Source organism: Bombus pyrosoma, linkage group LG3, assembly GCF_014825855.1.
Source record: "Bombus pyrosoma isolate SC7728 linkage group LG3, ASM1482585v1, whole genome shotgun sequence".
Lineage (NCBI taxonomy): Eukaryota > Metazoa > Arthropoda > Insecta > Hymenoptera > Apidae > Bombus > Bombus pyrosoma.
The window spans coordinates 8414499-8437876 of NC_057772.1; the positions used below are offsets into that span (position 1 = coordinate 8414499).

The 23378-nt window shown below is 36.4% G+C and overlaps 4 protein-coding genes and 1 long non-coding RNA gene across 7 annotated transcripts; 2 read left to right on the forward strand and 3 right to left on the reverse strand.

Moving 5' to 3' along the window:
- Window positions 1-29: 29 nt before the first annotated feature.
- LOC122566220 (26S proteasome complex subunit SEM1) lies at window positions 30-2276 on the forward strand. Its single transcript, XM_043723175.1, has 4 exons — window positions 30-171; window positions 1081-1250; window positions 1340-1436; window positions 1734-2276. The coding sequence occupies exons 2-4, from the start codon at window positions 1166-1168 to the stop codon at window positions 1780-1782; spliced, it is 231 nt and encodes a 76-aa protein (XP_043579110.1). The 5' UTR covers window positions 30-171; window positions 1081-1165; the 3' UTR covers window positions 1783-2276.
- Window positions 2072-8168, reverse strand: LOC122566214. 3 transcript variants are annotated; one of them, XM_043723164.1, is made up of 11 exons: window positions 6784-8168; window positions 6066-6206; window positions 5648-5979; window positions 4669-5370; window positions 4272-4605; window positions 3864-4198; window positions 3565-3790; window positions 3150-3488; window positions 2896-3049; window positions 2660-2823; window positions 2072-2571 (listed from the first exon to the last, which is right to left on the reverse strand). In XM_043723164.1, exons 4-11 carry the CDS (start codon window positions 5316-5318, stop codon window positions 2272-2274), a joined length of 2502 nt encoding a protein of 833 aa, XP_043579099.1. In that variant the 5' UTR covers window positions 5319-5370; window positions 5648-5979; window positions 6066-6206; window positions 6784-8168; the 3' UTR covers window positions 2072-2271. The 3 variants fall into 3 exon arrangements, with proteins under 3 accessions (XP_043579099.1, XP_043579100.1, XP_043579098.1); XM_043723165.1 differs by lacking the exon at window positions 5648-5979; XM_043723163.1 differs by having other exon boundaries at window positions 5648-6206.
- A 136-nt stretch (window positions 8169-8304) lies between these two features.
- LOC122566216 (actin, muscle) lies at window positions 8305-11214 on the reverse strand. The gene is made up of 3 exons (XM_043723172.1): window positions 11077-11214; window positions 9966-10116; window positions 8305-9873 (listed from the first exon to the last, which is right to left on the reverse strand). The coding sequence occupies exons 2-3, from the start codon at window positions 10089-10091 to the stop codon at window positions 8869-8871; spliced, it is 1131 nt and encodes a 376-aa protein (XP_043579107.1). The 5' UTR covers window positions 10092-10116; window positions 11077-11214; the 3' UTR covers window positions 8305-8868.
- A 160-nt stretch (window positions 11215-11374) lies between these two features.
- Window positions 11375-14597, forward strand: LOC122566221. Its single transcript, XR_006316439.1, has 2 exons — window positions 11375-13443; window positions 14253-14597. It is a non-coding gene; the product is annotated as an uncharacterized LOC122566221 (long non-coding RNA).
- A 385-nt stretch (window positions 14598-14982) lies between these two features.
- Window positions 14983-23372, reverse strand: LOC122566218 (actin, alpha skeletal muscle). Its single transcript, XM_043723174.1, has 2 exons — window positions 22908-23372; window positions 14983-15284 (listed from the first exon to the last, which is right to left on the reverse strand). The coding sequence occupies exons 1-2, from the start codon at window positions 23297-23299 to the stop codon at window positions 15227-15229; spliced, it is 450 nt and encodes a 149-aa protein (XP_043579109.1). The 5' UTR covers window positions 23300-23372; the 3' UTR covers window positions 14983-15226.
- Between the last annotated feature and the right edge of the window lie 6 nt (window positions 23373-23378).

Sequence of the window (23378 nt, forward strand, 5' to 3'; positions counted from 1 at the left end):
ACACACCGGTAAGCACACTCTTACACTCGTTTGCTTATCGACACGAATTCCAATTTTAATTTTAATTTCTGATGAATTGAACTATCAACGGTGAAACGTAATATTTACGATTACCTATATTGCGTCACATGAAAAAAAGGATACAAGGAATTTTCCGTTGTACACGATAAGGTAATCGAATATATACTTAGTTATATATATCTTTAATGTCTTTAAAGTGTTGATAATTCGTATACCTGATAACGTTTTACTATACGATATCAATAATTAATTTACAGATTTGAAATTTATGCTTTTCAGTTTACACAATACTTTCTGTGATATAATTTCATTATACAGCAGTAGATGTACATTCATACATACACGTATAAAAAAGAGTAGGGGTATGCATGGATACAATAGTTGTATCCCTACTCTTTGCTTAAAATAGTATTTTATATCTGAAAGCACATACAAGATAGTGAAATAATGTTAAGTATCTATCAGTGATCAGCGCAATCTAGTGATATAACGAAAATTTAGCTTTCTTTAGCGTTAATTTTGAATGCCTATGATGATTTGAGATTATGATTTCGAGAAATTCAATTATTAATATTTTTTCCTTAACAAAATATATAATTACAATACATTAATTTAATTTATATTATGTATATTTATTTAATCTATATTACGGTATATGTATTTAAAAGATTAAAATAATTATATTATCTTCATCGGGCCAGCTTTATTATTTATTGTTAATATTAATATCATATAATCAGCTTCAATTAAGAGAACTGGTTAAATTATAGATACTTTTTTTAAGCCAAATGCAATAATTTTCAAACCAAGTGCTATAGTCCCTATATTACTTATTTTAAGCATTTTTTATAACATTTTTAGTGTATGATGAAGAATACTACTATAGAATCAATATTTTTTTTTATACAATTCACTATTCACTTATAGGAAAATACATGAGGAACGATAATTTAATTTCTTTATATTAAAATAAATTTATTATAATAATCTATAGAATTCTTTTAAGTCAAAGTTGGTAACTTTGAACTTTTATTTCATGCTCGATCGTCTTTTATGCAGCAAGGAAAGTCTCTAGAAGATTCAAACGCGTTCTGTCCCTACCTCTGTAAGTGACATATTTACGTGATAATTATAAGATTTCACAATGTCAGAAAACAAGAACGATAAAGCAAAGGTTGATCTGGGATTATTAGAGGAAGATGATGAATTTGAGGAATTCCCTGCAGAAGGTACAATAATTTAATGTTATACACTAATTATAATTGTTAAAATGGTTCGTGCAGTATTCTAACCTCAATTTGACTGAATGACTTGATAGATTGGACTGCAGTTGATGAAGACAATGAAGATATTAGTGTTTGGGAAGACAACTGGGATGATGATGATGTAGAAGATGATTTTAATCAACAATTAAGGTAATTTTTATCATAACACTATTTTAAGAAGCACATAGCTTTCAGGTTTATAAACCATAAAATAGTAAACAATTCAATCTCATTAGTATGATATTTTTACTGCAATAATACTATTGCAATTTATAGCAATATTGTTTAATACTGAAAAATATAAATTCCTTTAAAATATTAAGAGCGTTATGAGTGGTTAAAAAATTGTCATATGCGTATATAATATAATGTAAGCAATGAAATTACATTAATTTATATTTAAAGTACAAATCATAAAATCTTTTAAAATAAAATTATTTGTTTCAGGGCACAATTAGAAAAACAAAAGAGTCACAATAAAGGGAAGGAACCTTAATTAAATTATAAATCAGATGTTATTATTCATAAGAATAAATGTGTATTAATTTCCTAAGATTTTGCATACATATAAGTTTCATTTGGTATATATTGATAGATTTTTATTAATTGTGAAATTTAATGATTTTTCATAAATATTTGTACAAAACTTAAACATTAAATACAAATGTACAATTTAAATGCATATAGTACCTAATATGCGCGAATTACATCATACAACTCATAAAGAGTCTTGTATTAATGAAAAAAATACTTGGCATCCTTAGTTTATATAATCAGGTACATAGTCTGTTTTTGAAAATTTTATATAATTCTACATTATTAAATCAACAAATTTAGTTACATATGGCACATCAATTCCTTTCAACTAAAACATATTTCAGTAATTAGCAACTTCTAATACATGTAACTTGATCAATGGCTGAATAAAATTGAGAAAAGGAATTGAATCAACCTTTTGTTATTGAATTAAAATAAAATTAAATTATTAAAGAGTTGTACTATGTTTTGACCTACATGTACTTAATAGCTGTGATGCTAGAACATCTAATATTTGTAGGTTTAAGTCTACATTAATCTTCTTTATTTCATAAGAATCAAGTATATACTTTAAAATATTTAACGTGTCATCTTCGCCAAATACTAATTTTACATCATTTGGAAGTTTAACTAATAATTCTTGCAACAGTCTTTTTTTTAATAGTTCCAGTGGTTCCTCAGAAAGTTTATTTTGGACATTATGAAGTGATATATTACCCAATTGATCAAAAATTTGTAAAGTAACAGTCTGTAATTATATGAAATTCATAATTGAACACAAAAATAATAGTACTTCTTGTAACAATAAAAAATAATAAATAAATATGAATTATTACTTGTAATATAGGTTCAGTAACATTTCCAAAGAGTAGCTTTACCCATCGAACAACTGCCTCTTGCTGCAAGGTATTATTACTTCCAACTCCTGCCAATAATTCACAAATAAGATCGACAGCAACACATGTTAATATTAGATGTGAATCCAAATCATCAAGGTCCTCTGAAAATAAAAGTAAAAGAAAAGAAACATTTTATAACATATTCAATAATTTTTATAATATATTATATTTACCTTCATAAGAACTTTTTACAGTTTCCCACCAATGAGTTAATAATGCAGAATCATTAGCACTCTCCATTGAATCAACAGCTTCGTAAGCAGAATCCACGCAAGAATATTCAGTTCTTTCAGTTATTAATTGTTGAAGTTCAGATGCTAGACTTTTCTATCATAATAAGAGAGGTGAAATTTTATATATAATGATATGATTTATAAATTTCATTTAATTTGAAATATTTTGTCCATTAAAATTTACATTTAGTTACCGATTTAATATTCTCGACGAATCTCCACGGAATATCAGCTAAAGGCATTAACGTTGGTAACGGAACATTTTCTTCTTCTTGTTCAATTTCAAAACCTGGAACGACTGTTCTTAGAGTATTAAAAACACCACTTACTGTTTTGACTAAAAATTTGTCAAATCGAGGTGCAACCACATCTGCTTTTTTATTAGCGTTACTACTTGGACGTAAAAAATGCCGCAATTGCGGTGGGCATTCACTAGCCAAGCGTGTAGTTAAAGTTTTCAAATAATTCTCTAATTCAAGACGACCACCTTTTGGTAATACCAAGTTTGACATAATAGGTGCTAATTCTGGAATCTATATATTTTACATTACATAAAATAAATCAAAAAGCACCATAAAACAGTTAATAGGTATAAAATATTAAATTCACCTCTTGTAGACTAGTATGTAACTGAGCAAAATCGCGGTATTGTCTTCTAACAGTAGCAGTTGTAGTTTCAAATAGATCAACTCCCCGTTGTTCTATATCATCAAATTGAATACAATAAAGTAATTGTTGTGATCCATCAAGAGCTGTATGAAATTCTGTCCAAGGAATTGACAAATTTGTAAATTGACTACCTTCATATACTACATAAGATTTTTCTTCCACATGTCTGAAAAATATAATATAGATATATATTTGATTTATTAGATTATTTATTAAAATTGAAAAATATTAATACCCACAATGGTGTATTCACAGTTGACTTTTGCTGTAATACATTTCTAAGTCTAGCAATTGTTGTAGCAAAATCTGTAGGTTCCTCATATACAGGAGATATTTTATCCCCTTCTATGTCAGCATCTATCTCTACTACACTTTGACCCCATAGACCTCTGTGTTCTGTACCTAAGTTATGTAAATGTAAAGTAGGTCTCTTATCATTTATAGATACTGAGGTATTCTCATGCTTAATTAAAGATTTAGTAGATGATTCAGATTTTGGTTTTGGTAGTGATCGTGGAATCACAGCTGCTGTCGCAGATGTTATACCATCTCCTAGAGCATTGGATATAACTTTCTGAAATAGTTCTTTTATTAGTTCGTAACAATCAATGATAAGTAAAATAAGCATTACAGAATTCTGCACATACTTGGACATGTGAAATATTTTCTTCCTGTTTACTTTGAACTTTGGCAACATTTTTTGGTGTTTGTTGCAGTAAAAAGTCAGATAAATTTTGAAATAACCAATTTGGAGAACTTACTGTTTCAACAACTATTAATAATCTTTTTGCTAAGATAGATAGTAACAGTTTACATGGTAATGAACTTGTTAACTCCCATTGTAAAAATTCTTGTGCTAGGATAGTAACCATTCGATGAAGCATATGTTCTAACGCTGGCATATTACGAGAACCAGGATGTAAATATCTAAATGCTTCCTCAATATTTGGTGCTGTTCCTTTCTCAACTCGTCGTAATGCTCTACAATATAATATAGTTAGTTTGAATAATTTACTTTATAAACATATATATGAAACATCATACCTGTGATATTCTTTTAAATGTAATAAGAACACATTAAACAGCTTATGAGTAAGCTTTATTTTGTCTATTAAACTGATCTTATGAAACAGTTTGGTCAGTAATTTTTTTAGCAATTCTTGTGCTTCATTAGGGAATGATTTATCATCGCTGATAGATTTATACCAAACCTTTATGCATTTTAAATTTATTTCTGTTACTAAATTATATATTTCTATCGCTCTCTTTCTTTTTATAGAAGTATCTTTTCCACTAGATCTAATTATTACTTTTTCCTTTCGCTTTTCTTTAGATGCTTCTGTTGAGTTTGTGTTTTTATTTGTTCTTACTTCATTCTCATATTTACTAATACATTCACTTTTTTCTTTGGAATCAATTTGTAATTTCAAATTATTTACAAATTTGTTATATAACCAGTTATTAACAAACCTTATATTAAGTGGTCTATTAGCTTTTAATGCAACTTGAAATAAAAAACAACTGAGCCACACTGATAATATTATGATAAAAATAGCCCATGAAATAGAAATATATAATGGTATCAGACCAGCCCATTCTTGTATAAATATACATAACAATGTAACTAATATACTTAAAATCAACAATATCTGGTTCAACCAGCTCATTGGTATAACTTCCTTCATTGTAAACATAATATAAGAATACTACCTTTAATATTACATTTTGTGCCAATATCATATAAATCTGCAAAAAAAGATAAATATTTTTATTCCTTTACAAACTTACCATATTGATCAGATGTAAATACAGAAATACTATTCATATAATAATTTTAATATTGGGAACACAAAAAGCTTTCTTTTCAGTAAGCATTAATTAACATAATATTGTTGCATAAAAAATTCATTGTATCATTCAAAATTATGTCCTCAGAAAATCAAATATTCTTGTAATTATTAAATTATTTTTTAAATTAAACTTATTTCCTATTAAAATGACTTTAATAATTTATGAAATTTACCTTATATTTCTAAAACATTCCTATATTACTTGTATTGACATATTGATGTTTTTTGCAACCTCGGCATGTTTTATTCTCGTTCGAATTGGATCATAAAATTCCTTAACGAACGTAACTCGTTTCACAGATACATTAATAATCACAGATCATTAACTTAATCCCTTTATACTTAAATACATCTGAATTTCTATCAACATTTTATTTTCTTTCGTGACTATACGATGAGACATAGATTACATTTTAGAAAGAATGGCGATCTTTGTCATCGCTTGATTATTCTCGTTTTAATAGAATAGGATACAAGATACACATGACAGTAATAATCACTGTAACTATTTCACAAATAAACCATACTTTATACAAACAAGATATGTTGTTAAATTGTATTGAAATAAAGTCTTTAGATCATAAAACGTACCTGGTACTGTGTCTCGAATTCGAGGTTACGAAAGTAATTGTTTTTCGCTTTTTGTTGATAAAGAACCACGTTAACATATGTATGCGCCGTTGCAAGTGTTGTGACACATGCGTACTTAAATATGTAGAACGTAGAAGATGACTGAATACAGAGTGCATAGATATAAGTTTAGTATTTCTTTATTTTATCATAAAGTTTAAGAAAGTATTTGAATCATACACGTAATATCACTATTTAAATCAGGATTTTCATACCTATTTAATACAAATTGAATTTGAAGATTATATAATTCTAATTAAATTGTAAAAATTAATAAGTGTTAGAACTATACTGCAAAATCCGTAGTCTAATTATGATATTACAAAACAATATGTTATGTGTTATATTACCGTATATACGTATTACCTCAACATATTATCATTAAAATTATTCATAAACATAGCTAAACAAATATTTAGAAATTAATAATGACAATACAAGTTATAATTTAACAATTAATTGACATTATTTAAGATTGCAATAATATATTTATTATTTATTTATTAGTATGACATGTATAAAGTAGAAATTTATTATAGATATTTGCGTATAGGAAAATGTTTCATATATTTTATTAAAAGCGAAATTCCAGTTAAAAAGAGAAAATATTTATAGTATGCGATTCAAATCACTTACTTATTATTACTTATAATTATTAGTATATACTTATAATATGTACCTGTGTTTAGAAGATCAAGACAATTTCATTATAATCATCGAGAAACTAATAATTTTCCGTCCGTTCTCAATGAACATAATTTATCTATAACTTAAACCACGATCATTATAACTATATTATCACATAACTAGAAAATAAAACTGTTCGTTAACTTATCTAATAAATCTTATTTATGACGCTTGATAATAAATTTTTAAGTTTTGTTTCAGCCAAAGTAAGTAATTAACGACTCTATCTTTGAAAAAATAAATTATCAATTCTTCCCTTCTGCATCTATTCCGTTACACGTATAATAGATCGAAGAATTATGCTGCACAGTCATTTTTCATGTTTCACTATCTCATACAAAGACAAGTCATACGATACGGTAATAATTTAACTGGTAAAGAGCAACGATTCGTAATACATACGAATTACTCGTCGAGCTTGCTCGTAAAGCTATCCGTTTTCTAGCATTAGCATTTTCAGCACGTGGCTGTCTCGTGAAGAGGGACGGAGTGTGATAAAATCATCCTAAACTGGAGCACCTCCACCCCATGCAGGTGCACGCACGTATGCATACACGTCCCAAAACTCCCAAAGAGTGCGGGCTCTAATTTTAGTTGGTGAAGCGTCAAAATAAGCGTAAGTCACCCGGGGCCTTGTAAGGCTAGGGAGGCAATCCCGGGGACCCCCGGCATGCACTCCTCGACAGCCACGGCATCCACGTACCGACAACTCTATTTTTGTTATTTCTTTATTTGTAGCACAGTTTTATCGCTCGTCTTGGGTTACGGATTTTCCTTCGAACAAGAGTCTACAATCGACCGTCGTCGAACTCGAAAGACGTGAGAGATGTTTTTGTTGTGGGATTAAAGTACGGTCATTGATGCTGGAGATAATTACTTTGATGTCGAAACGAGTAATAGATAAATATTAGGTAATTTAGATAATTATATCCAGAAAGATAAATGGACAAGGAAATAAATGAGATGTTTCGTTTTACGATGAAATTAAATCCCACGAATAAATCGTACGGAGAATTGATAAATTTAATTGTTTCTATTTTAAAGGATTTGCTGTGATCTTCTAATTGGCTCGTAATGTCTTCGTAAAATGTTATGACTGAACAGGTGTAGCCTGTAGATCTATTTCTGGATCGAAGTATCGTCGGTTCTTAATATAGAGTATGTATCTAATTCTCTTGAAGATTTAACGCTTGCATTATATCTAATTCTCAATGTCATATAAATAATAATAATAATGATAAGCGAACAGAGAATTATTCATAATTTTTCTTAATTACTGTGTAACTCTATAGTCTGTTGAAAGAAATGAAAATATGTATAGTCACTTAAAGTTGCACACAAACTGGCCAGCTGCCAGAGCACACTGTAGTTAAATGTCATGAGAACCCAAAACACAATAATTCTCTTGAACTTTATCTATAAAATCGTAATTTGTACCCGTCCATTATGTCATTGTTTTGAGTAATCGCCAGAAATATCACGTACGATAAGGTTCACATAATCCGACATTGAATTATTATATAATACAGTTTTATTATCATCAATTATATGATATAATAAGAACAATACGCCAGGCAGCAATATGAGCCGACGTTGATGCGCCTGGTCATGGTTTCCCATATCATATACTTCACTCTCGTCGATTACCACCCCGTGCGTATCGCAAATGCCAAATTACGTGCGCTTACGATTTCAAGAAAGCCTTTGTATCTGTATGTGTATGTGTGCGTGTCTGTACGATACATGTAAGTCAGCGTATACATATTGACAAGGCCGAGAAGGGCTTGTTGCAATGGCCGAGGAGATTATTATCAATAAATTAATTAACGTTAAAATAACAAACAGTCATGTTGTACAAACTAAAAAGTAAAGTACAGTCTGATAAATGTGTAGAATAAAGGCACTTCAGTAATTTTCTTTTCCCAAATCTCGTTTTCCCCCATTCTACCTTCTTCTCTCTTTCTTCCCCTTGGCATCGGTGAATCCATATGTGAAAGGGTCACAGCTCGAGCACGAATAGAAAAAAAAGAAAAGAAAGCAGGTGAAAATCATGAACCCCTGTGATGGGTGCACCACCTTAGAAGCACTTGCGGTGCACGATGCCAGGCCCGGACTCGTCGTACTCCTGCTTGGAGATCCACATCTGTTGGAAGGTGGACAGGGAGGCCAAGATGGATCCACCGATCCATACGGAGTACTTCCTCTCGGGGGGAGCGATGATCTTGATCTTGATGGTCGATGGAGCCAGGGCAGTGATTTCTTTCTGCATACGATCGGCAATACCGGGGTACATGGTGGTACCGCCAGAGAGTACGGTGTTGGCGTACAGATCCTTACGGATGTCGACGTCGCACTTCATGATGGAGTTGTAGACGGTTTCATGGATACCGCAGGATTCCATACCCAGGAAGGAAGGTTGGAACAGGGCTTCTGGGCAACGGAACCTCTCGTTACCGATGGTGATCACCTGTCCATCGGGCAACTCGTAGCTCTTCTCGAGGGAGGTGCTGGCAGCTGCGGTGGCCATTTCCTGTTCGAAGTCCAGGGCGACATAGCAAAGTTTCTCCTTGATGTCGCGCACGATTTCTCGCTCAGCCGTGGTCGTGAAGCTGTAACCTCTCTCGGTAAGGATCTTCATGAGGTAGTCGGTCAAATCGCGACCGGCCAAGTCCAGTCGGAGGATGGCATGAGGAAGGGCGTAACCTTCGTAGATGGGTACGGTGTGCGAGACACCATCTCCGGAGTCCAAGACGATACCGGTGGTACGACCGGAAGCGTACAGGGAGAGCACGGCCTGGATGGCGACGTACATGGCCGGGCTGTTGAAGGTTTCGAACATGATCTGGGTCATCTTTTCGCGGTTAGCTTTTGGGTTCAGAGGGGCCTCGGTGAGAAGGACTGGATGTTCCTCAGGAGCAACTCGCAATTCGTTGTAGAAGGTGTGGTGCCAAATCTTCTCCATATCATCCCAATTGGTAATGATACCGTGTTCTATAGGATACTTTAAGGTAAGTATACCTCTTTTACTTTGGGCCTCGTCTCCCACGTAGCTGTCTTTCTGACCCATACCGACCATCACACCCTGCAATGATTATTAACAGTATTAGCGAGACATGGTAACAAGAAAATGGCGTACATATTGGAATTCCATGATGATTTTCAAAATTTCCGTACCTGATGACGTGGGCGGCCAACAATGCTGGGGAAGACAGCACGCGGTGCGTCATCTCCAGCGAATCCCGCCTTGCACATACCGGACCCATTGTCCACGACTAGTGCCGCAACATCATCATCACACATCTTGTTTGATTATTAGTGTTACCTACTGTAGAAATGAAATTTGAAATGCATATGAACCTGTATTTCGTGCGTTTGTTTTCGATCATATTTTTTCTTTTCTTAAGTGGTTAGTTAATAGTTAGATATTAATATTTTAATGCAATTTTTACTTCTTCACAGGCATCTTGATAAGAGGTTTGAGAGTTAGGGGGTTGAGTCAGTAAAAGGACAAAAATCATACGATCTTTTATGGAGCAAATGCGCAGTATTAGAAATAGGTAGAAGAAGTCCGTTTCAATCACTAGAATTTGAATTGCAAAAAAGAATGTTTGGTATAATCAATAAAATATCGAGAATTTCATTAGATATTACTTACAAGCAGAATAAATATCAAGATAAATATCGTTAGCAATTTTAACAGGAGATACCATAAAGGAACTGTTAATTTAAACTAAATATTTGTCATAAGAATTAGTCGACATATTGCAGCTATCTAATCGTTGATTATTAAAATACTACCATAATTATACGATCGAATAATTATTATCGTTAAACGTTTGCTACTCATTGTTTTAAGAGAAGAGCGTCTAATTGTAAACCAATCGAACAAAGAATCGCCTATTAAAGCCAACGGTAGCAACGTATACTAAAAAGAACACAGGCATTGGTATCACATTTGCGGAACATCACTTCACAATGAGGATTCGATGACATGCAAGGATCCTGCAACGATCGACTGCGTTCGGTCCTCGTACACTCTCTCGGCAAGGTCGATACTGATTTCCGGTGCGAAGTCACTGAAACGACGCGAATTACACCTTGCAAAAACCTCGTTTCTACACACTGTTTCCTGTTTTCCACGAGGCACGAGGACCGAGCCGATCGTCCGCGATTATCATGCGTGCAACCCTCGTCTCGATTCAACGATCAAGAAGAAAGCTCATCGGTTACACACCAGCACGCTGTTTTAGCGGATGCAAACTAACGGAACACTCGTTCGATTTACCGTTCGCTAATGAGTCGAGAGATCGGCAATGGTCGCTTAGGGCGTACGTCGTGCAAGAGACCGAGAGCGGCGAGTGGCACAGTGCCGGCTCTGTGGGGTCCCTTTATCCATATCGGTTCGCAGCCGAAAATAGCGATCCGCCCCTTAGATGGAAATCTATCGTGCATTAACACTCGTCTCGGCCCGCCGCCACCGCCTAGTCCTTAGCCGCCCTAACCGTGACGCCGAGAAGGAGAGACGCCGTGCGTCGCGACGAGGCGGCGGCCGACGGCCCCCCAATCCAAATAAGGACTCGTCACGCGCCAGGGCCGTCTTCCGTTAGGCGCTAATCGGCCGAGGGTCGAAGGGCACCGGCGTCCAATCTGATTCATCCTCCAATTTATGTGCCATCATATTCATTAACCGGAAGGTAGACACAAAGCACATGTACAGCTTGTTCTTACCTAACGTGTACTGTATCTAATGTTTCTTCATTTTTCAAAATACGTTGAAATATTCGAGGTACCTGGTATGTTTTACCTTTTAAATAAAGTTACGTTATAGACAAAGGCTGTAAGAAAATGACAAAATATTTTTAATCGATCGAAGAACAACGGAGATGATTTAAAGTAGACGATGAAGTTCAGTTTCCTTTCAACTGAAATGTAGATAGAATATTTGATTTCTATCGTCGAAAAAAGGAAGAGGCGATCTCCGAATGACTATAGCTATGACGTTCGTGCATTTATGAGAGGATCAGAGGTGCGAAAATGTATAAAATGTCCGAAGTTTATGATATTTCGCGGGTGAAACGAATTTTTGTTTAGATTCTATTTCTTTAGTTGTCTTAAATATGAATTTACGTAAATATCCGCGGTATATTTGTATCTGGTAATGCGATTACGAGTGTATAAATACTTGCTGCTGTATTTAACCAGAAAATTGTATTAGGATTTACGTTTAAGTTGAATTTAATTAATTAAAAGTAGAAAAAAAATTTATGTGGATGTTAGTAGTGGTAATAGTCTATAAATATAGAGCTTGGTGAAGCTTATGGGATCTTGAAATTGCAATGTTTTTGAATGAAAAGTTTAGATCGGTGTGTCGGTAGCTTTTAATAGACATGAAAGTTTATGAGGTTCGGACGAAATGTGCTTCGTGAAAGGAAGATTCAACAAAGTGGATCTCGATGTTTACGATACGTAGTAAATGAGTGTTTATCAATTAATGAATGATTCGTTTAGGATTGCGTTATTTTCGAATTCAAGTTAGAAAGATACGCATCCGGTTAATAAGAAGGGATAAATCAAAGAGAAACCTGGAATACATTTTTTAAATACGAGACGATCTTTCAACAAAAGAAATCTTTCAATAAATACGTTATAGCTAAAATTTAATCACTAGATACGTGTAATCGAAATAAAATTGAATTTTGCGTGCCTTTGCGAAATATTTTTCGTGCGTTCTCCTCTAACTGAATCGGCAATATCTGGGAATTACTCTATTCGTAGCAAATTTAAAAATTTTGTAAAAAATTTCCACGCAGAATTTACAGTGCAACGATAAAACAATAAAAAAAAAATATCGGGTCGAAATAAATAAAAAGATTTATCCGCTTAAAATCTACGAAAAGTAAAAATGGAAAAGTAAAATACTGAAACAACGAAAAGCATAAAAGCAAAAGCGTAACACCCATAGAAGTAGCATAATAGAAATTTAAATATTATCCCTCTAAAACGATTGTATTAACCCAACCGATTATCGCCCTAATTTCACCGATTGACGTTCCATTTCTCTGATTTCGAACTTCCGTGATTCGAAACTTCTCTCTTGAAATATTAAATTTTTAAGGCCGCTGATCTCTAAAATGTCCACGCTAACAAGCGCATTATTTCGCGGCTGTCATTCATACTCGTAAACGAATAATATATGACTTCATATGGCCGCAGCGTGCCAACAATAATAATCCGAATTACAGTTGGGACGCGACGCCATTTTCGATGCTAAACGATCCGTATATTATGGTTGCGTGCAACGCCGGGTGTAAATGGCTCAATCAGCCATTTACGGCCGATGAAATGCATATAGAATCGAATTATTGGACGATTAGGCTGCTTTCTATAATTGGGAGTGCACGGGGCGACCACGTAGCTCGAGCCACCACCGATCCCCTCTACCTATTTGCAAGAGCCACCGTCGAGCCGTGCGACCGATTCGCAGATTCGCATTGCCGTGTTTCAACCCCGAAACGGCACGTCTTTATCGCAAACGAACTTCCACACGGAATCCCCTTGTACGCATACAGACGGTGATTCGATCGATCGACCAACAGTTTCCAAGTTTCGTGATCGTGCAAGAAGATGACAATGTTCGGTGGAATGTTCGAAGGTGATGAGATTTTCATTTATATAAGAATATCGGTAGAAATTGAGGGGCTCATGACAAAGACGACCCTTGCCAAGCCTTTTTGCTATTTAGATAGTAGTAACGCGTTTCAGAAAATTCACGACTTGGCGGAATCGGTATTACGAAAAATGATCTACGTCCTGATCTATCGTCGAATGAAAATCGAACAGTTGTGCCAAAAGTTTGTAATCGAATTAGATATAGCTGTTGGATAGAGCGATATACATAGAGGCACGTTCGTAGTTATAGTGCAATACGATGAATATTTCGTTAAGAAAAATTGTAATGTACGAAAGGATCTACGGAGTATTATTTTAATTTCCTGAGAAAAGACAAACGTAAACAAGAGTCGTCTTTGCTACCAGGCCTTTGATTAGATTATAACTTTCGCGAAGAATTAAGTACGTTAAAGTACTTTGTCAATGTACGTTGTCAGTGATGTAATTATCGATTAAAGAAAGATATCGAACGTAATAATTGTTATTTAAGTGTTGATATCTTTCATCGTAACTGTAGAGTATATTATAGAGTTGTAAAGAATTCGAGTTGCACGTAGAATTGCAAGAATTGCAATTGCAAGAAAGAGGAAACTTTATGGAAGAATGGAGGAATTTTGAAGAACCAAATTCTTCTTTTCATGCATGTGTACTTAGTGTGTAATTCAACAATTTCAAGGAAGTAAGAAGACGGCAAAATAATTCCACGTATATGGATATTCGAACTACCTTTTGTATAAATATCACATTATCAAATTTGAGCAATTGATTAGCGTGATGAATACAAATTTGCAGATACTGCGATGCGAAAGACACAAACAGGACAAGCACTCAATGTATGGACTACGCTAAAGGAGAAAGCCAGCATTAAAGGGGAGCGTGTTCCTGGATGAGCGCGCGTCTATCTTAACAAATTGACTACGAAGCTTACGATAACGTAAAGAAGTCCGTTTGGATAACCCGGTAATTTTGATAGAAGCAATGAGTTACTCCTTCGCGTAATTCAATCCATGCATGGTAGATGACGATACGTATATTACTATCCCTTCTAAAATGTTATTTATGTTGAATACCAGTGTTGAGATTTGAATAAATATATTTTTTCTAGAAATTCTAGAAATTTTAAATTTGTTAAGCCGATATTTTACCCAGTTTTTATTGATGTATGCAAAACTTTTATCTAGCACAGCCTATCAATACGAACGTATAGTAATTGATGGCTCGCCCCTTTCTTTCAATTTGATCCTAATATTTGCAGTGTCCCCCCCCCCTCTCCCCCATTGCAAATGCACGATTCTAATGAGAAATTATCCGGTTTGTATCTCATTGTAACATATTTAATCGTAATGTAATGTGAAATAATGTTTTGATCAACAAAGATGGAATATTTTTCGATTCGATCAGAAGAATAGATACTTCTTGATTGAAGAATAATGTACGAAAGATATAACAGAATTGAAAATAAATCGATTATTAAATAGCAATTGATATTCAGGGAATCGTAAAATGAAAAGCTACGTTTTGATTAGTTGTAAGAATATAAGACTGATTTATTCCGTAGATGTAAACTTATATACAAAAGATGACGTGTATGTTCAGACCATGTTCGTCGGAAAAAATCTCACCGCCACGTAGAAACAGTGCCGATAGAATTGAACTAACGGAGTCGCAGCTAGACGAAGCGGTACGGCAGTGAACGGTGTGTTTGGGGAAAAGGTGTAGCAATAACAATATCGATAGTAATAATAATTTGAATCGAGCATAACTGCTTAGAAGCACTTGCGGTGAACGATGCCAGGGCCGGACTCGTCGTACTCCTGTTTGGAGATCCACATCTGTTGGAAGGTGGACAGGGAGGCCAAGATGGATCCACCGATCCATACGGAGTATTTCCTCTCGGGGGGAGCGATGATCTTGATCTTGATGGTCGATGGGGCCAGGGCAGTGATTTCCTTCTGCATACGGTCGGCAATACCGGGGTACATGGTGGTACCGCCAGAGAGTACGTTGTTGGCGTACAGATCCTTACGGATGTCGACGTCGCACTTCATGATGGAGTTGTAGACGGTTTCATGGATACCGCAGGATTCCATACCCAGGAAGGAAGGTTGGAACAGGGCTTCTGGGCAACGGAACCTCTCGTTACCGATGGTGATCACCTGTCCATCGGGCAACTCGTAGCTCTTCTCGAGGGAGGTGCTGGCAGCAGCGGTGGCCATTTCCTGTTCGAAGTCCAGGGCGACATAGCAAAGTTTCTCCTTGATATCGCGCACGATTTCTCGCTCAGCCGTGGTCGTGNTCGTGAAGCTGTAACCTCTCTCGGTAAGGATCTTCATGAGGTAGTCGGTCAAATCGCGACCGGCCAAGTCCAGACGGAGGATGGCGTGAGGAAGGGCGTAACCTTCGTAGATGGGTACGGTGTGCGAGACACCATCTCCGGAGTCCAAGACGATACCGGTGGTACGACCGGAAGCGTACAGGGAGAGCACGGCCTGGATAGCGACGTACATGGCCGGGCTGTTGAAGGTTTCGAACATGATCTGGGTCATCTTTTCGCGGTTAGCTTTCGGGTTCAGGGGAGCCTCGGTGAGGAGGACTGGGTGTTCCTCGGGGGCAACACGCAATTCGTTGTAGAAGGTGTGATGCCAGATCTTCTCCATATCATCCCAGTTGGTGATGATACCGTGCTCGATCGGGTATTTCAAGGTGAGAATACCTCTCTTGCTCTGTGCCTCGTCGCCGACATAGCTGTCTTTCTGACCCATACCGACCATCACACCCTGATGTCTGGGGCGACCTACGATCGAGGGGAATACGGCACGGGGAGCGTCGTCTCCGGCGAAACCGGCCTTGCACATACCGGATCCATTGTCGACAACAAGGGCTGCTACTTCGTCGTCGCACATTTTGCTTTTTCTTCGATTTTAAGTGTCTGTAACAGAAATCACAGTCGTTCTTAATTTCACATCGTTACTTTCTTTATATGACCGTTTGATAACATTGATGTCTAGTGTCATCAAATATTTGTTTCCAATGTTATCGTAGTGAGTATATCTATTTCCGTAGATTTTGCACTGATTTGTTGCGAAAACCTATCGGAGATTTGTGACGCATGGCACTAATACTTGATGGGTTGTAAAATTTGTTCGAATGTATCTTCGATGGAAAACAATCGTGTTTATATCAGGAAAAAAATGTGAGGAAAATCGTAAAAAAAGTATGCGTAACTGAAAGAGCTAGGAGTGAAATTCTATCATCGTTTTCAGCAACTCAATTGTTCCGAGAGAAAGAATTCTTGTACGAAATCCTGATTCTTCTATTTTAACTCAACAACATAGAAAATGGTTTCTATTGTGAAATTCTACTTTACGTTATATTTAATTTACTAGACGGAAAATCTAAGAGTCAGTGTTTATGTAGCAAAAATATTCTCATGAAACAGAATGAAAACAAAAAGCAGAATTCTCCAACGAAAGAAAAAACAATCGTTCGCTCGATAAATATCGTTCAGTTAGAAAATGTGTATACGCAAAAGTGTAGGAAGCTAGTGAAACGGTATAAGCATCGTGTAGCGCGATGAAGCTTTTGCGGAAAGCGTTGAGGCTCGCCAGAATTGACCCAGTTGCCTATAAAACGATAGGCAAGCAGCCCCAGCGTCGCGGCACTATTTCGGGGCGCCGCGACGCTAACTTTAGACGTACGACCGACGGACGATCCCTAATAAGTGCAAGCGACGATTATGGTGGGTAACATCGTCTCTGCTCGCCGCGGCTCCGCTCGGACCACGAAAGATACAGCATAACGACGTGGCTCGCGCGTGCCAAAATTATGCTCTGCTCGCAAAAGGACCAACTTCGCACACGGGCAAAGACCTCGAATATGCCTAAACATGACGATAGAGTCGGCCATTCGCCCCGTGCAGATATTTTTGGCACTCGTGATTAGCTGGTTAGAAGAATTTCGATATCGAGAGAAGAAATTCGCGCGTAAAATGATGATACACCACCGAGGAAATTTTTAAAACGATTGGAAATTCGTCGATGATAGCTGTCTTTTGTAATCAGAGCGAGTATTCTTTCAAGTATACAGTTATATGTAATTTTGCAAGCAGAAAGTAGTTAGGTTGGGTTTCGATATCTTTTTATGTCGTTAATTGGATTTTGCGTTGACATAAATGCAATAGTAATTTATGGTCTTACCGTTGGATAGGTGTTAGCAAGATGCGATGGTTTTAGATATTTTGTAAGTGCAGAGAACAGATGTAATTTGTAGAATTTGCCGTTTAATGATTTCAAATTTATTAAGATAAATGTTATCAAATAATGCAAAGACGACTTGGACTAATTCAAAGGTTCTCGTATGTCAAAATTAAACGACAGCGTGGTAATATCTAATTTCATATATATCTTTCTTTTTTAAAATATTCGGACGATAAGCGAGAAAATTTGTTCTGCTCTAAAAATAGTATTTCTAATTATTCTGGGTAACTTAATAAAGCCAGAGAAATCATGTACACAAAACGTATAGAACGAATAAAAAATTTCAATGATCCCGTATGATTGACTCAAATCGACGATAAGAAATAAAAATTCTTTTAGGAAATAAATATCCCCAAGATCTGATTCACTATATACATAGCACTCTCCGTTGATGCGTAATTTACAAATAGATATGAAATTTAAACATTAACCTGATTTAGTATTTTAAATATTACGATAAAAATATATAAAATATTAACAAAGAAACAGATATATAGTGTTGGATACTTTCGATTACAAGAACAAATTTTCCTAAACAGATCGTATTACTTGTTACGTTTAAGACAAAGGTAGATATCAAAAGATCAAATAAAACAATTGCTTCAACATTTGACGAAAAGAAAATCTAAAACCAATTATTACTATCCGAACTTTTCAATGAAAGCCAAGATCTTACATCGCATTAATAAGCTGGAAACGAGTATCAAAATACGATTTAACATACACGATGCAGCTGAAGGAACTCTTTTAAAATTAAGCTATCGTACTAATCTAAATCGGTCGTCTTCTGTAAAAAAAAATTAATCAGTTAAGTGATTTCTATTACACAAATGCTACGAAATTACTTCTGGTTCTCAGAACACACGCAATTAACCCTCGATGCTATTTCAGATGCGAGATACCGGAAGGAAACTCGACCGACCACTCCCTTAAAAGTCTAACAGCGTACCGCTACGCCTCCAACTATGGCTCTCTTCTATCCAAAGGATCGGTTGAAAAATCCTACGACCCGATTGATATAACAAAATCAATCGCAGGAATCGATCGGCTTCCGGTATCTTCGATGGTGTCGAGGGTTCTTGGTGGTAGCCGATAGCGTCCGTGGTAAATGAAATATCGTTTCCAGAGAACAGTTTCTACGTACCGTGCACGGGACAGAGTTGGAGTGGCGTCTGTGCCTCGGGAGCGTCCCGACGTCGAATATATGCTCTCGTCAGAACGCCCCCGCATTCTCGTGGGATGCTTCTTGCCCGACAGGCACGAAAAAGGCTTGCCTCGCGTGGCGTCGCGACGCTCGCCGAACTAGGCGGCCCCAGGCCCTAAGCGGACCGAGGAAAATGCGCCGCTTTGAAAATTCACACTATCGTCTCTTCCTATGCTTCTACCATCTTTTGTTCCTGTTCTACTCTATAACGCTTCGTTTCTTCTCTTGGCCCTTCTTCGTATCCGAAGGATATCTTTTCCGAAACACGGCTTCCAAGTTTCCATCGATATCGTTTCTTCTTTCTCCTTTCTTTTCGAAATATCTTTTCTCTTATCTAAATAATTTTTTTCGAAACAGTTTCGAGAAGGTTTTCCACACATACCGTTTCTCCTTCTGTTTTCTTCTTTACTTTCGTATTTGAAATACGATTTCTTCGAAAAAATTTCTAAAACAAAGTTCCCGTAAATATTCCCGTTTCCTCTTCCGTTGCTTTTCTTCGAACCTATAGAACAATTTTCCTGAAATAGTTTCGAAAGAAGTTTTCATAGATACCGTTCCGTCTCTTTTGCGTCATTTTCTTCGTATCTGAAGAATAATTTTTCTGAAACAGTTTCTAAAGGAGCTTCGTCAAGCATCGTTTCTTCTCCCGTTTTGGGAAGAGACGGTGGACCGCTAATCTTAAGATCGCGAATCGTTTATTCTAAGAATTAACCGAAACAAACAGAGAATTTTATCGAACGAATTATCAGAGAATTTGTGCCCGAGCTTGTGTTTAGTAGCCTGTTTTGTTTCAACATGTTCCATGAAAGCTAAGTTAAACTTAGGGGCTAAGGTGTACGCTACTAGTTCTCCAAGTCACCAGTTAGGTTTTCATCTTGTTTTATTACGGAAGTCGGCTTTCGTGCTTCTATCGTTTTGCTTAAAGTGCCATGTAATGTAAGAGCTGGCTGCACTTCGCTTGCACGGAGTATGATGTATATAGAAAGCGGGAGCACTGATTTATCTCATGTACAAATAGAGTTCCGCGTAAATTCTCGAAGTACTTATGCTAGACTTAATATCGTACTTCAGAAAGATGCAAATTGGCTGTTAACTGTTAATGTTTCAATGTCTGGAAATTATCTCGACTCGTTAAACGAGACTTTTCCATGGAAAAGTAAGAGGCAATCGTAGTTTCTGTTACGTAAATGAAACACGTAACTGAAGCATATTTTCAAATTTTTGTTTATTTCTGTGGGTATGAACGAGTACTAGAAATTTTATGTCATTTCTCTGTAAGAAAAAGACAGCTTTTCCACTTGATTTGGACTGAAATTCACTGCAAAATACGATCGCCGTCTAGAAATATAGGACACGACGAATGCTAAGAATTTTCAATACCACAAAGACCAAGTGTGCTGTTGTGAATTTTGTTTGCACTTCGTGTCATCATCTTTCGTGCATTTTACTTTAAATTGTAAATTGAAAAGTTATCTTCCATGCTCATTATTTATTTTTACCTTTCATAAAATAGAAAATAGTATATTTATTGCATGTCTCATTTCTACGAATTAAAATTTGTCTGACTCCAAACGTTATCATTGTTATCAGACAGTATCAAAAGCTTAATATTTAACAAACTCTTGTATGATTATGTTTTGTCACCACTTACAGACTTTAATCCATATTCATTTAACGTCTAAATTATTAATACATTTCCACAAACATTTTCTCTGAGACAAACCTAACGTTTACTATAATTCTTATCGATCTTTTCATGAAAAGTACATGATGGCTTACGAAATTTAAATTATTTTTCGATTTTAGTACGGTATCGTTCAGTGCTAAAATTACATAAAATACAAACAACGGATTGCTACAGAAAATATAGATGTCTCGATGGATTAACACATTTAGCTGCCACTGACATAATATTATCATGGTTGAAATATGGCCAATTGTTAATCACTAAGAAAGGAAGAATTTCTCACTTGTGCAAAGTCAAGTTCTTCAATTCTTGTCGCAATCATAGAAATTATTTAAGAAATTAATTGTAGCAACCAGTGACCTTAATTGCCATTTTCTGCTTTGAGATTCTCGTAAAATCATCAGCTACAAATGTGTTGAGCAGATCGTTTCTTCAATACGATCAAATTTAGTTTTACTCGTAGGCTGACAACGGATCGAGCTTGATCCCTGCGCGATACGTGCTCTCCTCTTTCCCCCAGATATCACAGTAGGAGGAATATTTCGAGATTACGCACGGGGACGAAAATAAATCGCAGGATCCGCAGCTCTTTTATCGGCCATCGTATTCGCTTATCGACGGAAAAGGCTTTCGGTGAACGAAGCGGGCAAAGTTACGAAAATGACCAAACTCCTGGCACGTTGCACGATTACCAAACGGCTGAGCAAAAAAAGAATGTTTGTATTTTTCTAGTGAATATTTCCGTGGATTTAGAAAAATATATAGTAAAGGGGACCGTGCAGGAGTAGATTAGTCATTTTAGGCCAAGGTCATTCGTTAAGTCCACGTCACAACAATAGTTATTTTAAAACCACTCGAACGCCGACTTTACCCTGCTCTCGCAGACATATTCGGACTTGAGCATCGCGAAGAAAAGAGCAATTCTTTTCTACATAAATTCCTGTATATATACATGTATAGATACATGTACGATGAAACACGTGTATAACAGATACACATACGACACGTGCAGCATCGGATGCTGATAATATGTAGCGAATAAAAATTCGTATGTAAATATTTGGCAAACGGATAATAGACATGTGGAATTATAATTAAACGAGAGTTGTGTTTGTTGTTTGTGTTTCAGATGTATTTCCGTATTTGATCGCTTATCCTCTAAACTTAGTTTTGAATAATTTAAATTCAGCAACGCCGATATGCGATACTTTAGTCGGAGTGAACGCGAAAGGATATCGAAATCTAGGAAAAAGTCAATGTCTAGTTAATCCTATTAAGGTCGAGCTTTTTGAGTAAGTGTATATATTTTTATGTAACAATTTACGTTACAGGTGTTTCACCGACAAAGTCGACAAGAATCGCAGACTTACGAGAGACGGAACAACATTCTTAAGGAGATCGAACGTGAACATTTCCCAAAAGGGTTTCTGCTCTTGAGCAAGGACATTGTACATTTTAGGTACGTATTAAGGAAAGCAAATACGTCAGATGTAACAAAGCATAATTAACGCATCGAAGTTGAAGGATATAACTAATGATATGAGAGAATGTATATTTAATTTGACTTCTTGATATATCGTATAACAATATAGCAATATAATGTATAATATTTACAAAATAAATTAAAATAGAAGTATATATCGATGGTGAGTTCGCTTCAATTAGCAGGCTAGGTAGAAGTAGGATTTAAGAAATTTGTTGAAGGTGCAGGGATCTCGCGTAACAGTGAGATAAGCGCAGCTTCCCTCGAAGTTGGTCCAATTCTCTCGAAGATCCTGTTTTCTTCTTGCGTGTCCAGAATGTCCCTTTCATAATCGAAAGATGCATTTGGTAGGTAGGTCAGCCGATCTGGCATCATTCATGGGCCTCGTTTCGATACTAGACGAGGAATGGCCATCCGCGAGTGAGCTCTGTATCGAGAACCAACACCTTTGCCGGGTTCCTCGGTCATGATGAAACAACGGATGAGTGTGACTTTGACAGCCCATTAAAGAGTTGTAGAGTCAACATATATATGATCAGCCAGGTTGTCGCATCTTACAGAGCGACACATATGACCATAATAATGAACATTCGATGAGATCTGGTGATGATCTGGATATTGTGATATTTTGATAAAATTTTTTTAGCGCAGCATGTGAGTTGCTTAAAGGAAACCGATGGATCGTATGCTCGATTTCCTCGAAGTCGATCGATGTTTCTTCGACGTTCGTGCGACGTTGCTGAATCGTCAGCAATGCGCTTAGAAGCACTTGCGGTGGACAATGCCAGGGCCGGACTCGTCGTACTCCTGTTTGGAGATCCACATCTGTTGGAAGGTGGACAGGGAGGCCAAGATGGATCCACCGATCCATACGGAGTATTTCCTCTCGGGGGGAGCAATGATCTTGATCTTGATGGTCGATGGAGCCAGGGCAGTGATTTCCTTCTGCATACGGTCGGCAATACCGGGGTACATGGTGGTACCGCCAGAGAGTACGTTGTTGGCGTACAGATCCTTACGGATGTCGACGTCGCACTTCATGATGGAGTTGTAGACGGTTTCATGGATACCGCAGGATTCCATACCCAAGAAGGAAGGTTGGAACAGGGCTTCTGGGCAACGGAACCTCTCGTTACCGATGGTGATCACCTGTCCATCGGGCAACTCGTAGCTCTTCTCGAGGGAGGTGCTGGCAGCAGCGGTGGCCATTTCCTGTTCGAAGTCCAGGGCGACATAGCAAAGTTTCTCCTTGATATCGCGCACGATTTCTCGCTCAGCCGTGGTCGTG

Excerpts from the sequence above, each read along its gene's own strand:
- LOC122566216 (XM_043723172.1), bottom strand. The coding sequence starts at position 10,091 with ATGTGTGATGATGATGTTGCGGCACTAGTCGTGGACAATGGGTCCGGT. Across the intron at positions 9,874-9,965 it reads TTGGCCGCCCACGTCATCAG|GGTGTGATGGTCGGTATGGG; the intron begins GTACGGAAATTT and ends TAATCATTGCAG.
- LOC122566218 (XM_043723174.1), bottom strand. The coding sequence starts at position 23,299 with ATGGCCACCGCTGCTGCCAGCACCTCCCTCGAGAAGAGCTACGAGTTG. Across the intron at positions 15,285-22,907 it reads ACCTTCCAACAGATGTGGAT|CTCCAAACAGGAGTACGACG; the intron begins CTCCAAACAGGA and ends ACAGATGTGGAT.
- LOC122566214 (XM_043723165.1), bottom strand. The coding sequence starts at position 5,318 with ATGTTTACAATGAAGGAAGTTATACCAATGAGCTGGTTGAACCAGATA. Across the intron at positions 4,199-4,271 it reads AAAATATTTCACATGTCCAA|AAAGTTATATCCAATGCTCT; the intron begins GTATGTGCAGAA and ends GAACTATTTCAG. Across the intron at positions 3,050-3,149 it reads TCGTCGAGAATATTAAATCG|AAAAGTCTAGCATCTGAACT; the intron begins GTAACTAAATGT and ends TTATTATGATAG.
- LOC122566220 (XM_043723175.1), top strand. The coding sequence starts at position 1,166 with ATGTCAGAAAACAAGAACGATAAAGCAAAGGTTGATCTGGGATTATTA. Across the intron at positions 1,251-1,339 it reads TGAGGAATTCCCTGCAGAAG|ATTGGACTGCAGTTGATGAA; the intron begins GTACAATAATTT and ends ATGACTTGATAG. Across the intron at positions 1,437-1,733 it reads GATTTTAATCAACAATTAAG|GGCACAATTAGAAAAACAAA; the intron begins GTAATTTTTATC and ends TATTTGTTTCAG.